General features: G+C 40.3%; 1 protein-coding gene across 1 annotated transcript in view; it reads right to left on the reverse strand.

The window, feature by feature from the left end:
• LOC129715643 (matrix-remodeling-associated protein 5-like) overlaps window positions 1-16,222 on the reverse strand; it is a 59,340-nt gene that overhangs the window by 31,250 nt on the left and 11,868 nt on the right. Inside the window, exons 4-7 of the mRNA XM_055665505.1 lie at window positions 14,964-15,254; window positions 6,350-6,391; window positions 5,762-6,022; window positions 1,674-1,790 (exon numbers count right to left, since the gene is read on the reverse strand). Coding sequence (XP_055521480.1) covers window positions 1,674-1,790; window positions 5,762-6,022; window positions 6,350-6,391; window positions 14,964-15,254 — 711 coding nt within the window. The remainder of the gene's footprint in view (window positions 1-1,673; window positions 1,791-5,761; window positions 6,023-6,349; window positions 6,392-14,963; window positions 15,255-16,222) is intronic.

Consider the following 16,222-nt stretch of genomic DNA (forward strand, 5'->3'; position numbering starts at 1 on the left):
CTTAGTTGTACTATAATGTGTTCCGATAACAATAAGTGGATACAGTTTAACGTATCAGATAAATTACGGAGGATATTACGCATGATGAATTTGTTATCACGTGATTTTGATTTGGAACTAGAGAAAGCTTAATTTGGAAATTGATAGACAGAATAAAAAAGCTGCCTAGGGTTAAAAAGTAAGGGAAGGTTTCCACATAACCACCATTGGCAGTAATCTACCGCTTAAGAATACCGTCTATCAGTTTCACTGTAGGTACTCATAGAAATTGACACGTGATCACTTTTATTAACACTTGCACAATGATGCAGCCTTAGTATTTTTAGCTTCCTGTAATTTAAAAAAAAATTATAGCTAGTACAAAGAACTTTGCTTTTGAAAATCAAGTGGGTAAAAATAACTTAATTACTGCAAATCTGAAATTCTTTAACTCCTAACCCCTTTGCCCCACTGACACAGTTCTCTTTACGATGTACATTTCCTATCCATGTACCTGCCTAATGTATTTTAAAAGTTATGGTACCTGCCTTAAGTATTTCTTCTGACAACTCATTCCATACAGAGGAAGGAGTGTCTGGTTTAGTTTAGTTAAGAGATACAGCGTGCAAACAGGCCCTTCGGCCCACCGAGTCCGCATCGACCAGCGATCCCTGTACATTAACACTATCCTACACACTAGGGACAATTTTTACATTTACCAAACCAATTAACCTACAAACCTGTACGTCTTTGCACTATGGGAAGAAACCGAAGATCTCGGAGAAAACCCACGCTGGTCACGGGGAGAACGTACAAACTCCGTACAGACAGCACCCGCAGTCAGGATCGAACCTGGGTGTCTGGCACTGCAAGGCAGTAGCTTTGCGGCAACGCCACCGTGCTGCCCTCCCACCACCGCATCACCGTCTGGTGATGGACTAGTAACGGTTCATAACAAGGAGGATGTAACGGCTTTGTGGCAAAAATCACTGTTGATACCCAAAGATCAGAGAGACTACCCTTCCTCCTCTACTGCACCTAAATGAGAATGAAGCACTCCTACCTACCATCAAAGCCACAGTCAGGATCAAAGAGCACATTACCATCAGTTTTTAATTAACTTAAGAACTGATGGTAATGTGCTCTTTGTTACGATTTAATGCAATCCAACAAGCACAAATGAATTGAGACATTCTTGTCTTAAATATGTAGCAAGGAACTGCAGATGCTGCTTTAAACCAAAGATAGACCCAATATGCTGGAGCAACTCAGCGGGACAGGCAGCATCTCTGGAGAGAATGGGTAACGTTTTGGTTCGAGAAGAAGGGTCTCGACCTGAAACGTCACCCATTCCTTCTTTCCAGAGGTGCTGCCTGTCTCGCTAAGTTACTCCAGCATTTTATGTTTATTCTCATCTTAAATAATTTCTCCAAAATACACTTTCAGAGGCAGGACAGAGATCTTTCTAAGTAGTCTGTGTCACTGGGACTGTGAGGCACCACTTCACAACCAAGCAAAATGGACAATTGCAACCCACAAGTTAGAGGGAGAGAGGGAGTGAAAGCTGGGGGGGGGGGGGTAACCAGGTGGTGGAGAAATGATTGATAGCATTTTTCTTGCGCTTTTGTTAATATTCAAAGTTAACACAGATGCCTATAAGTTTATACAGGAGCAAAATCATTCTTGGCAGATACCTCCTTGTGGGTTCCTCCTACAGTGGTACGGCATCATAGCTGGATGAAGAGATGCGGAAGAAATCACCAGTCCTGCAACCGACACAATAACAATCATACTGTCCTTCTCAGAGAGACCTGGAATGAAAAATAAATTCAAACAATTAACCAGAATAGCGAGTGTGAAAACTGATAATTGTGGCTACAACCAAACTGTTCCACTTGTGATTATTTTTGACAACCTGTTACTTCAGAACTAAATCTACAACCCCTCCAAGGACGATTAATAATCACTTAGTCGTTGTGCCAGCCAATAATGGATGATTTCATTCTTCCCTGCAGGTCTCCAGTCAATCTTTCCAATGTCACCTTAGCTTCAGTTTAGAGATACAGCGTGGAAAATGGCTCTTCGGCAGACCAAGTCCACGCTGACCAGTGGTTCCCTGCACATTAACACTATCCTACACACACTAGGCCAAGTTACATTTTACACCAAGCCAATTAATTTACAAACCTATACGCTTTGGAGTGTGGAGATCTCGGAGAAAACCCACGTGGTCACGGGGAGAATGTATAAACTTTATATAGGCAGCACCCGTAGTTAGGGTTGAACCCGGGTCTCTGGCGCTGTTATGGAGCAACTCTCCCACTGCATCACCTGCTACCACTATTCTTCACAGGCTGCTGCTCCTGATGTTGGGATGACCAGATCTTGAAGAGAGCATTATAGTGCTACCGGGCATCGAGCACTATGCCAGTGGTTTGCTTTCCCAAAACCCACATTAACCAGTTAGGAAAAAGTCTCCATGATTCTAACAGGAACATGCCCAATTGCATCCCTCAATCTGATCTCTCCTTGCCAAGGGGATTAACTTCAAGGACAGGTTGGACACACTTGGGATTGTTTCGCTGGAATGCTGAGATTGTGGAGAGACCTGGTCGCAGGCCCCCCTCGGTCATGACTGACCATGGGTGATGCTTCCTAGTTGTTGTCTGCTTGCTTCAAACCTCGGCTAGAACAGCGTCGCTTGTGGCTGAAGAGACCAATGTGGGAGTGACAATCTCTGTCGCTAAGGTCACATTTTGTGTGTGGTCTGTTGAAGTTGCTGCGCTCCTTTCTGCGCGCCCGCTTGTCTGCCACTGCGTTCATCAGTTTCTTTTCCTTCGTTTTGAGATGTTGATGCAGGATACCTCTCCACCTAATGCGGTCTGCTGCAAGGCACTCCCAGGACTCCACATCGATGTTGAGCGCCTTCATATCTCTCTTGCAGTCATCCTTGTAACGTAGCTGGGGGCAGCCGATAGTTCTCCTCCCATACGTCAGCTCTCCATAGAGGATGTCTTTTGGAATACGGCCATCCTCCATGCGGTGGACATGGCCCAGTCACCGTAGTCTGCGCTGCCCGAGTAGAGTGTACATACTGGGAAGGCCAGCACAAGACAGGATCTTGGCCTTGGACATTCGGTCTTGCCAGGATATGCCCAGGATACGGCGGATGCTTCTTAGGGAGAAGGTGTTGAGTCTTCTCTCCTGGCATATGTAGTCCATATCTCACTGCCGTACTGTAGTGTGCTGTTGACACAGACGTTGTAGACTGCTATCTTTTTCTTCACTGTCAGCTTTGGGTTGTTCCCAACATACAGGAGCATCTGCTGTTCTCTGCACTTCTCCTGGAGGCGGCGAAGGGAGAAGACCATGTCTACTGTTGACCTTCCAGCTCGGGAACTGCACTGTGACTCTGGGTAGACACGTTCTGCCAGCTGCTGCAGGCGGATCATGATGACCTGAGCAATGACCTTGCCGATGATGTTGAGGAGGGAAATGCCTCTGTAGTTGTTGCAGTCACCTCTCTTGCCCTTGTTCTTGTAGAGGGTAATGATCGTGGCATCCCTCATGTCATGCGGTACATCTCCTTCTTGCCAGCACTGGCAGAGGGCTTAATACAACAGAAGCAGTAAGGTAGTCTTGCCATGCTTGATCAGGTCCCTTCAGTGCCTGGGGCCTTGCCTGAGGCCAGGCTGTCAATGGCCTTGCAGAGCTATTCTACCATCAGCTCTCCGTCTAACTTATCATGGTCGGCAGGCACTCGATGGCATCAAGGGCTGAGGGGGACACAGTGAGACCTGGTGGAATGTCATTAAATTATTACGAGTACCTTGGAACAGGTAAACCTTTTTCTCAGCTTGAAATAATCAAATACTAAAGAGCATAGATTGAAGATAAAAGTTTAAAGAACATGTGTGGGGCAAGCATTTGTTTTACAGAGGCTGGTGAGTGCTTGGAATGCACTGCCAGGGATAGTGAGGAAACATATGATAGTAGTATTTGAGAGACTTTTGGATAGGCATACAGTATATATATGCAAGGAATAGAGGAATAGAGATTATGTGTAGACATACTGCTTCAAAGTGCCTGGACGTGTACTGTTCTATGTTCTATCGTCTATGTTCTAAATCTGGGATTCATAAAAAGAGCCCGATGCAAATTTCTCAAATTGGGACTATTCCTTGCTACTTCCATTCCTTCATTTTGTCATTTGATTTCTCCTATTCTTTTGCCAGAGGGTAATTGTGGTGCTTTCCATGATGTGGTCAATGATTCATTTCTGGATTAGATTGTTGCACATCTGAAGGTTTAGATTTTCATACATGGTGGTCATTTTCACCCGCCACTTTGCTCCTGATGTTTGGGGCAGGTACACGAGATAGCACAAAGGCAGGAAATAGAAGAATGTTTAGAGTTTAGCGATGCAGCGTTTAAACAGGCCCTTCAGCCCACCGAATCCATGCCAACCAACAATCACCCGAACACTAGTTCTATCCTACTCGCTAGGGACAAGTATCCTACAAACCCGCACGTCTATGGCGTGTGGGAGGAAAGGGAGCACACTGAGCATACCCACAATATCACAGTGAGAATATACAGTACAGACAGCATCCGTAGTCTGGATCGAACCTGGGGCCCTGACTCTGTGAGGCAACAACTCTACCGCTACACCAACATGCCACCAATGTGTTTTTAGCACCTGAACACAATTATCTGCTCATCAAATATGATTGCAAGAGTTGGAAGAATACGATGAAGCAACAAATTAAAGGGAACATTTCTAAATGGGTTACAGAACAAGAGAAAGTGGTTAAAAGCATTCTGGATTCTGGCATAGACATTAAAAAAATCAAGCCAAAAATTTATCATATACAATTCCCTGTCCTGGGTATAAAACTATAGTAAAGTTGTGATGGGTTTGGAAAGGAGGAAGAAAAAATTGAATAATATTATTTTAGGAATGGGGGCTTCAATCATGTGGAAAGACTGGAGAAGCTAGGGGTTGCCTTAGGAACAAAGGGGGTTACCAGTAAGTCTGACAGAAATATTCAAAATCATAAAGGGTACATAGAAGCTAAAGAGAGACTGTTCCCAATGTTGCAGGAATTGGAAACCAGTTCAAAAAATGAATGTGACGAGCAAAAGAACAGAATGTGACTTATTTTATATACACAGCAGATGGGTGTAATCTACATTTCTCTGCCAGGGGCAATGGGAGGAGATTCAATTGCGGTATGGTGGCGCAGCGGTAGAGTTGCTGCCTTACAGCACCAGAGACCCAGGTTCGATCCCGACTATGGGTGCTGTCCGTACGGAGTTTATGGGTTTTCTCGGAGATCTTTGGTTTCCTCCCACACTCCAAAAGCGTACAGGTTTGTAGGTTAATTGGTTTGTATAAGTGTAAATTGTCCCTAGTGTGTGTAGGATAGTGTGCAGGGATCGCTGGTCGGCGCAGACTCTGTGGGCCAAAGGGCCTGTTTCCACGCTGTATCTCCAAACTAAACTAATTGTATTGTTTATAGGTGACTTGATGAATATCCAAAGGAAAGCATTTGGAGGGCCATGGGAAAAGGAGTGAGATTAGCTGGATTAAATAGAACAGTAAATTACTAATTGGCCAAATGGCATCTTTTGATGCTGTAACCTTTAAGAGATTCAATAAACTATATTAACTCAGCTCATGTCTATCTATTATGGTGCTGATTTACACAGGTTGCATTCGATAGCACACCAACAGAAAGTGTTCACAAAGATTATCCCAAAATAATTAATGAAAGATTACCATGAAGAATTAAATTGTAATCTTGCTTGATGGAGCTGATGGGATTTTTGGCGATACAGGTATACGTTCCACAGTCACTGACCAAACTACGTGTGATAACAAGTGTCCTGTTCTCTTCTGTAAGTTTGTGATGCGGGGAAATTTCCACTCCATCTTTCCACCATTGATACTCAGTCGGATTTCCAGTGACGTCACATCTGAGATTGACGAGGAATCCCAAGAATCTTTCTTCTGTCAATAACGAAACATTTGACAGTTTTTCTGTAGAAGAAAAAAATGTTGCTGAACTATAATATTCTGCCTTGATTCAGAATGAATTCCTGCCCAATAACATTGCACCAAATGTGTACAAATGCACTTGTATTTCTTTATGTTCATATACACAAAGATATCCATGCAGATATAGAAATTAGATACAAGATACATTTATTGTCACATGTGCCAGTTGGCACAGTGAAATGTGATCACCAAAACTTCCGGTTGCGCCATGCTAGGCTAGCAGTCGCAACTTTTAGCTCCGCTCCTGTGGAAATCCGATTTTTCGCGTTAAAATTGTGTTTGGAAGTCGGGACCGATTCAAAAACTCACCGGAGCCCCGGGACGTCGCTCTGATGACGTCATCAGTAAGCGCTGCAATTTAAAACGGAGGGAAAAACTTTTAAAATGAAAAAAACGTCTTCAGCTCAGAGCCCTCAGAGAACAATCTCAAAACTGCTGAAAACACTGAAAAGTGAAGAACAGACATCTGAAGTGGATTCTGGAATGGCTACAAGATCCAAGACTGAGATGGCTACTAAGGAGAAAAATGAAATGGAGGAGATAAAGTGCTCGGTAAGAGATTTGAGAAAGAATATTGAGGCTGGAAACTAAAAAATGTTGGAAAGTATGGAAAATATGAATGTTAAATCAATGGAAAATATGGCAAATATTAATGCTGGTAATCAAAAAATTATTGACTGCATTGGCATTATACAAAAAAGAATTGAGGATATATTTAACTAACAAATATAAATATGCCGAAGAGATTGTCGCAAAGGCAGAAACAGAAGATTAATCACACCAGCGGGAGGATATGGACATTTTCTTGCCTTTTATTATCTCACAGAGAACAACCGAAGACAAGGGAAGAAACAACACTCTCTAAAAGTTTAAAATGGAACCAAATTTCCACGTGCGTTTGTCTAGACATCTTATCTCCTTTGGACGCTTTGGAATTTAACTCAAGGACATCCTTTGTTCAGAATGAAGGAAGGACTGATGAGCTAACCAAAGATGAACATCAGAGCCGAATGTGGAAAACACCCCAAGGTCGAATGGCGAATCAAGATTTTAAAACAGTTTTACAAAATATAGAGAATTAATAATAACTAACAATACTAATATAGAAATATAAATGGAAACTAACCTGAACTATATAATGGGTAAAATGTAATAATCTGCTTATAAGACTGACTAGCTCATATATAGAGATGACTAATTTTAGAATTAAAGTAGATAACATTGAAAGGATAAGGGATATGTAGTTTGTGTGAAGAAGGAGAAGACTCAGGCACCTGGCACAATTCCAGGAGCCTGTTTCTGGTTAGCCCTTACACCTAACAGCTTACTTTTATCAAAGATATAACTAACTATAAATAATTGGGTAGATGAAAGTGTTAGATAAATAAAATTCACAGTAGCTGAACACAGATCGGATACTGGCTAATGAAATATATATATATATATATATATATATATATATATATATATACAGACAGATATAGATAAGGTAACGGGTGAAATCTAGCTGAATTTAAAATGGCACCGCCTTCTTAGGGACAGAATAATAAAAAGAGCGGAGCTAACAGTACATCATCAATTTCGGAAGTCGAATAAATGTCGGACCCCACAGACGTGTGGGACACGCATTACAGTGTCGAACACTTCAGACACTGTAATTTTACCTGTCAAATTTTTTTTTTTATCACAATATGTCACTATTATGTGTTTTTTTTTCAAGGAAAATCGCAAAAGGGATCTACCAAGGAAGTTAATAATATAAACGCCCCCCAACTATCCAGAGTCCTGAGCTACGGATGCACCGTAATAAATAAAGGTACTAAAATCATAGAAAATGCAAGATGATAAACAAAAGAAAATGGGAGGAATCACACTGTGTAGCTGGAATATAAGGGGTATTAATGAACCAATTAAAAGGGGCAAAATACTAGCTCAGTTGAAATCATATAACACGGACATTTCTTTTCTACAAGAAACGCACCTTAAACATCAAGACCAGATGAGATTGAGGGCGAAATGGATAGGCCAAACATTTCACTCCTCATACACATCGAAATCCAGAGGCACCGCAATTATTATTCGCAAAGGAATACCATTCAAATCAAAGAATATTATATCAGATAAGGAAGGGAGATACCTTATAGTCACAGGAGAGATTTATGCTACACCAATCACCTTGGTAAACATATATGCGCCCAATTTTGATAATCCTCAATTTTTTAATAAAATTCTGAATAAAATCGCAGAATCTAACTACCAAAATGTTATAATTGGAGGAGACTTCAACTGTGCTTTAGATCCGTACTTAGATAAATCGATGCAAAAACAAAGAGGTAATATGAAATCTAAAACTAGTGAACTCTTAAATACATATATAAAAAATACAAATATAGCAGACGTTTGGAGGATCGCGAACCCGACTGGAAGGGAATACTCGTTTTATTCAATGGTGCATAAAACATACTCGCGTATAGACTACTTCCTAGTGGATACAAAACTAATTCCTTATACTCTTAACCCTAAATACCACACCAATACGATTTCAGATCATTCCCCGCTATCTTTTGTTTTAAAACTGGAAGGAATCTCTACGAACAAATCGTTCTGGAGGTTTAACTCGCAAATTTTGAAAGACCCACAAGGGAGTATATATCTAAAAAAACAAATGGATCTATTTTTTGAGATAAATGATACACCAGATATTTCGCCTACTTTATTATGGGAATCCTTCAAAGCATTTATTAGAGGAGTCATTATCTCGTATCAAGCTTTTCAAAACAAAAAGAATATAAATGAACAAAGACAATTAGAAGAACAAATCAGACAACTAGATATAGATAATGCTAAAGATGCAACTATGGATAAACATAATAAAATTTTAATTCTGAAATTTAAACTAAATAAAGTATTATCAGAGAAGATTATAAGATTATTCCAAATTACTAAACAAGAACGTTTTGAATTTGGGGATAAACCCCATAAACTGTTGGCACGCCAACTGAAAAAACGGGAAAAAGATCATGCAATTTTAAAGATTAAATCAGATAGAGGGGAATTATTAACACTACCTAATGATATCAATAAAAGATTTGCTCAATATTATAAGAATTTATGCACATCGAAAACGCTAATAGACAATAATAAAGCTTCAGAATTTTTGAACGATTGTAACCTCCCAAAACTAGAATAGAAGGAACAAGAGGAATTGGGAGCACAAATTACAGCTAAGGAAATAGAAGACACAATAAACACACTTAAGAACGGAAAAACACCAGGACCAGACGGATTCAGTAATTAATTTTATAAATGTTTTTACGATACAGTGACTCCACGTCTACAGAAAATGTATACATTTGCTTTTAAAGAACAAACCTTACCTGAAACACTAGCAGAATCAACGATCACACTAATACTTAAAAAAGATAAAGATATAGAAGAACCAGGATCATACAGAGCTATTGCATTGTTAAATACGGATCAAAAAATATTAGCGAAAATACTAGCTAGAAGACTAAGTCAATATGTCAGTAAATTAATAAATAAGGATCAGACGGGATTTATACCTAAGAGACACTCATTTAATAACCTGAGACGTCTGCTTAACATAATGCACTCTCACAAATCTCAAGAACAAGAGTTATCTATCATTTCATTGGACGCAGAAAAAGCGTTTGATCAAGTAGAATGGGATTATATGTTTAAAGTATTGCAAAAATTTCAAATGGGAGAGAGCTTCATCGCATGGATAAAATTATTATATAACAAACCCACGGCTAGAATATTAACTAATAATATACTATCTACGAAATTCCAATTAACAAGGGGCAATAGACAAGGGTGTTCATTATCACCGCTATTATTCGCTCTGGTAATTGAACCTTTAGCTGAAAAAATTAGAACACATCCTGACATCTATGGTTATAATACAAAACATTCAAATAACAAAATATCCTTATACGCAGACGATGTGCTACTGTATATCACAAAACCCCAAATCAGTATACCAAACATATTAAACCTAATCGAGGATTTCGGATCTTTCTCAGGATACAGAATAAACAGGAACAAAAGTGAAATTATGTCGATAAAACCGAAAGACTCAACGCATCTTTTGAAATTCCCCTTTAAAATAGCTACAGGAAAATGTAAATATTTAGGAATTGAAATCACTAGAAATTATCACGGTATGTTTAATGCTAATTATAGCCCCTTACTTAAGAAATTAAACAATCTAATTAAATTCTGGAAAACGCTGCCGATGTCTTTAATAGGTCGAATAAATGCTATAAAAATGATCTTTTTACCACAAATCCTATATTTATTTCAATCAATTCCAATATATCTTCCAAAATTTTTTTTCAAAAAATTAGACTCAGACATCACAAACTTTATATGGGATTATAAATCCCACAGAATACAAAGAGCACACCTCAGTAAACCAAAAGAGATGGGTGGTCTAGCGCTCCCTAACTTTATGTACTATAATTGGGCGGTAAATATTAAAAATATGATTCACCTGCTGGACAACTCTGCCCAGCAGGTGGATTGGATTATAATGGAGAGAGAGGACTGCGCTCCTGGTAATACAGGAGCGACTCTCCTCTCACCAACGAATTTGAATAACAAAAATTATAATAAAAATCCAATGATACATAGTACAATTAGAACTTGGAAACAAATAAAACAGAACTTAAAATTAAGAAATCTATCTCTGCTAATGCCAATAGCCAATAACCCTTCGTTTAAACCCTCAATTATAGATAAATCATTTACACAATGGGAAAGAACGGGAATCAAAACGCTCGGAGACTTGTATGAATTAGGGAAATTATTACCATTTCAACAATTACAACTGAAATATAACTTGAAAAATAATCAATATTTTAAATATCTTCAAATCCGTGATTATCTGAAAAAATATACAAAAGACCATTATAATATGCCCCCAGACTTATTAGATGAAGCCATGAAGATAAAGGCTGAATCAGCAAATCTAATATCATACTTATATAATATTATATTGAATATAGAAATACCTACAACAGATAATATTAGAAGAGACTGGGAACAAGAACTAGCTATAAAAATTTCAAAAGAGAGCTGGGATAAAAACTTATTATATGTGCATAAATGCTCGATCAACGTACGACATACTCTAATCCAATATAAAACATTACATAGACTATATTATTCAAAAACTAAAATAAATAAACTTTTCCCCAATGTCTCACCCATTTGTGATAAATGTCAGTCACAAGAAGCTAACATAGCGCACTCTTTTGTTTTCTGTATAAAAATTCAAAAATTCTGGAACGAAATATTTGAAATCTTTACAAAATTATTTAAAACAAAACTACTACCCAAAGTAGAATGGATCATTTTTGGAATATCGGAAGGTAACCCAGAATTAAATATGTTTCAAAAGAACTTACTTAATTATGGGCTAATAATGGGAAAAAAGCTTATACTTAAATTTTGGAAAAATGCTCCAATACCAACAACAAAAATGTGGATTTCAAACATGTTCGAAACACTACACTTGGAAGAGATCAGACTCCTCCTAGCAGGCAAAGCAGATCACTTCCAAAAGACGTGGTCTGCATTTATGGAACTATTACAAGCATAAGGTGCAATAATAAGTTAAAACATAAAGGCTACCAGGACCTGGTAACGGGGGGTATAAAATACATTTTTAATAAAAACACGGTTGGTATATCCTTTTTTGCGGAGTTTTGTGTTACAATAGAGCGATTGATTTTCCTTTCTTCTTTTTTTTTCTTTTCTTTCTAGGGTCTTATTTCTTTTCTTTACTTCCTTCTCTAATTCCTTCCCTAAGGGGTTCTCTTCTCCCAACACTTTCCTGCACCTTCACGATTCTTGCTTACTTTCCTTACTTCTTTTATTTCTATCTTTTTTAAAGCTCAAAAAATGAAGTGGTACAACATAATGTAATAAGATATATGCGATGTATTAATGTGATTTACTGTACTGCTAATAAAAATAAAATAAAAAAAAATAAAATAAAAAAAAAAGCCATACAGCCATACAATAAAATAAAGAACACAACACCCGATAGAGTCCAACATAAAACATCCCCACACAGCAGAATCAAAAGTTTCCCACTGAGAGGGAAGGCACAAAAGTCAGTCATCTTCCTCTGATGTTCACCCGAGGTCGGAGCCTCCGGAGCCCTCCGCAGTCACGGGAAGCCCACCACTCAGGCCCGCTCGCCACTCCGACATCGGAACGGGAGGCTAACCTCAGCGGCTTGGACTGCCAAAACGGCCGCTTCCCGCTCCGCAGCTCCCAACGTCCCCAGGCCGCCGGGCAGAGATTCAACGCTGGCGGCCCTCGGCAAAGAGCCCTAGGGACTCCGCGATTTCGGTCAGCATCGCCTGCGCTGGGAGCTCCGCACCACAGCTCCACGATGTTGGAGCAGCAGGCCCAACGCTCCGGAGCTTCAAACAGCGAACCAGGTATGTGTCACCCGCTCCACGGTGAATCCAGCGCCGCACCGCCGCTGGCAAAGCTCTGGTCCAGTCCCCGGTCTCTGGTAGTGAAGGCCACGCCAATCCATATGGTAGGACGCGAGGGGGGGGGGGGGGGGGGCGAGGACGAGACTCAGAGAAATAGTCGCATCCTCGCAAGGAAGCGACTGGAAAACAGTTTCCCCTTTACCTTAAGAGCAGGATTAGTATTTCAACCGGAAACCTGAACTGCCATTTTTATGAGATCACGACTTATTGTAACCTCAACTCCACATTCCTGTCTACCCACAGTACCAATATACCACGTGCTTATTCATTACCTCCTTAGCTTCTTAACAATATTACAAAACTCAAATCCTCTACCTCAAAAGGACAAATAGGAGAGCCAGCAAGATCTCATCCCACATTGATATATTGTGATGGTGCGCAAATTGCAATTGTTCCGGGTTCTTGCAAAGGACTTGATATGAACCATAACCAACATCTCAAAACACTTCTTCACCATGGACCTTAGTACCATCGGTCAGTGGTCATTGAGGCACCTATGAATTGCGCTATCACCTTGCTCTTATGACTGCCCTTTGAAAGCAGGTGGGAGCCTCAAACCTCAATAATGAAAGGTTGAAGCAGTCTACAAAATCTCTTGCCAGTTTGCCCACACATGTTTTGAGAATGCAACCATGTACACCATCTGGTCCAGATGCTTTCCGAGGGTTAACCCTCCTGAAGGTTCTTCTGACATCGGCAACAGAGATTGCAATGCCATCATGAGTTATGGGAAGGCGCATCAGTGTTCTCCCTATTGAAGCATGTGTAGAACACATTAAGCTCGTCCGGGAGTGACGCCTCACTGTTGTTTGATGTGCCACTTGATTTTGCCTTGTAGGAACTGATGGCGTGCAAGCCCTGCCACAGCTGCCGAATGTCTGTCTTGTCTTCCAATTTAGAGCCAAAGTCCCTTTTAGCCTTTTGGCCTTACAGAGGATGTATCTGGACTTGTTCTATGAATCTGCGACGACAGACTTGAATGTCCGAGGTCCGATCCTCATAAGATAGCGGACCACCTGGTTCATCCAAGGCTTCTGTTAGGGGAATTCTCGGAATGGCTTTTGTGGGAACGTGCTCTTCCACACATGTTCTTATGAAGCCGAAAACAACCGTGACGTGTTCGTTCAGGTCCATTGCTAAGTCCTTGAACATCGCACAGTCTACCAATTCTAAACAATCCTGGAGTCATTCCTCTGCCTCCCCTGACCTTGTTCAAACCTGGACAATACTAGGGCTCAAGGTAACTGAAATGTCCTTTCTTTTATTGTCATTAATAAAGTGATTCCTGGACTCTCCTGCCATCTCAGATCCCTCATCAACTTGATCTGACCCAACACTATTCATGAATAGGCCAGGTCACATGGGACCTACAGGTTCCAGCTCTGGCAATGCTTTGGTTCAAAATTCTCAATTCTCCATTTCATTCTAAAAATTTCAGAAGGGCTTTATTTCCCTGCTTCAGACACTTAATCCTCAGCTTCCTCAATTCTAGCTTCTGAAACTTTCTCAGATTTATGCCCCTATATTGTCAGCTGAATTTCCATTCTCTGGAATTCATTCCCTGAACTTCATTTTCTCTCTACCTCCAAGATGATATTTAGCCATTTTCTCACACTGTGTTGCTCGACATTAAACCTATGAAGGCTTCTTGGAAATTCCTTTGGTCATTTAAAAATGCGCAATTGAAAACTGTTGTTTCCTTTCAGTGACAAGATTGCATGAGACTATCAATATCTTCGCACTCAATTTGTATATTGATGTCACTGATACTGAAGCTAAAATCATGCATGATGCAAAAAGAGCAGCCTGCAACTGAAAATGGAAACGGGAGAGGAAAAGACAGTCTAAGAATTTAAATTAAAAGAGACGCAAAGTGCTGGAGTAACTCAACTGGTCAGGCAGCACGTCGTGAGAACATGGATAGGTAATGTTTCGGGTTGGGACCAGTCTGAAGAAGGGTCCCAATCCAAAATGTCACAGTCGTGTTCTCCAAAGATGTTGCTCAACCCGCTGAGTTACTCCAGTACTTTGAGTCTCTTATTTTTGTAACACAACATCTGCAGTTCCTTGTGACCCCATAACGTTTTTGATTATTAGCTATCACGGGATAGTGCATTGACATGGCACCATGGACATTGCACCACCCTCCGTAAATTCCAACCCTTAGGTTTGATAAACACTTCTCTTTCTCCCATCGCAGCAGTAAAGGGATAGAGAGTGGATTGCGGTCCCGATTGAATTCTTCCATGGTGGCTGCCTGAAAGGCAGCTTTCAATGCCAAGTATTTCAATATTTATTCCATAATGTGTTCTTTAATGGAAATAACCAACACAAATTCTATACTCCTTATTTTACATTTTGTGATATGAATAGTGAAAATTACCTACCAAAGATAAGCAGTTGTAATATTTTCATCTCTTCGTTATTTATAAGAAATGTGTAATTTCCGTCGTCACCATGTTGTAATTTATTTATCGTCAGAGTGCCCATGGAAAGATTAAACTTCAAACGAGACTTGAACTGGTCAGTTGGTTCCATTGTTTTGTGACCCGGGATGTGACTTAAAATATAGTCGCCATAGAAGGTCCAACTGATATAATTCTGACTGGGATCAACTTTGAGTTCAGGATCCAATAAAACGGATGAACCAAGGACACCAATTACTTCTTTTATTTTATCTGTATAGAAGAAAAATAAATGTACTCATTTAAACACTGAAATATTGACAGTGCAGCAAGTATAACTAAAGCAAATGAATACATACTGTACCACGTGAGCAGACACTGTGGAAGAATTTGCTGGGTTTACGGACTTGGCTATTGATTAAACGTGTAAAATCAACCTAATCCAAGTTAAATTGCCAAAAAGGACACAAAAAAGCTCATGAACATTTAAATTAATTACAGCCAAAGCTACACACATCTGTGTTCCCCTTGGTCCGCACCTTTCACCCACCAGCCTCCGCATCCAACAGATCACCCTCTGATCTTCTCATCACCTCCAACGTGATCCCAGAGACCGTTCCCTCCACAACTCCTGGGCTCACATCCCATCCTAATGAAACCACTGCCTCCCCATTAACTTTCTCCTACGACCACAGGAGATGTAACACCTGGCCCCATACCCCTTCCGTCACCTCCATCCAGAGACTTCTGCAGTCCTTCCAAGTGAGAAAGAGGTTCATGTTCACCTCCTCTGACCTCATCAACTGCATCCAGTGTTCCCAATGTGGGATTGCCCTCAGTCCTCCAAGATATACTCGATTCCCAGTTGCGAACATTGAATTCTCCAATTTCTTCCACTTCCAAACCCCCCCACCCATACACAATTCTTCCTCTGGCTTCACTGTGTGAGACAGAACACAAAAACTTTCAGTCTTAATCTTTGGCCTTTGTTCCAACCATCTGTCTATCAAAAATGCACCTTGCCTGTGTCTACCTATCACCATACATAGACACAGACACACATAGATGCACACTCAATCTGGAGAAAATTCCTGACCCAAAACGTCAGCTATCCATAAATCTAGACTGAAGAAGGGTTTTGACCTGCAATGTCACCTATTCCTTTTCTCCAGAGATGCTCTCTGACCCGCTGAGTTACTTTGTGTGTCCATCTTCAGTTTAAACCAGCATCTGTGGTTCCT

This window comes from Leucoraja erinacea, unplaced genomic scaffold (genome assembly GCF_028641065.1).
Source record: "Leucoraja erinacea ecotype New England unplaced genomic scaffold, Leri_hhj_1 Leri_128S, whole genome shotgun sequence".
Lineage (NCBI taxonomy): Eukaryota > Metazoa > Chordata > Chondrichthyes > Rajiformes > Rajidae > Leucoraja > Leucoraja erinaceus.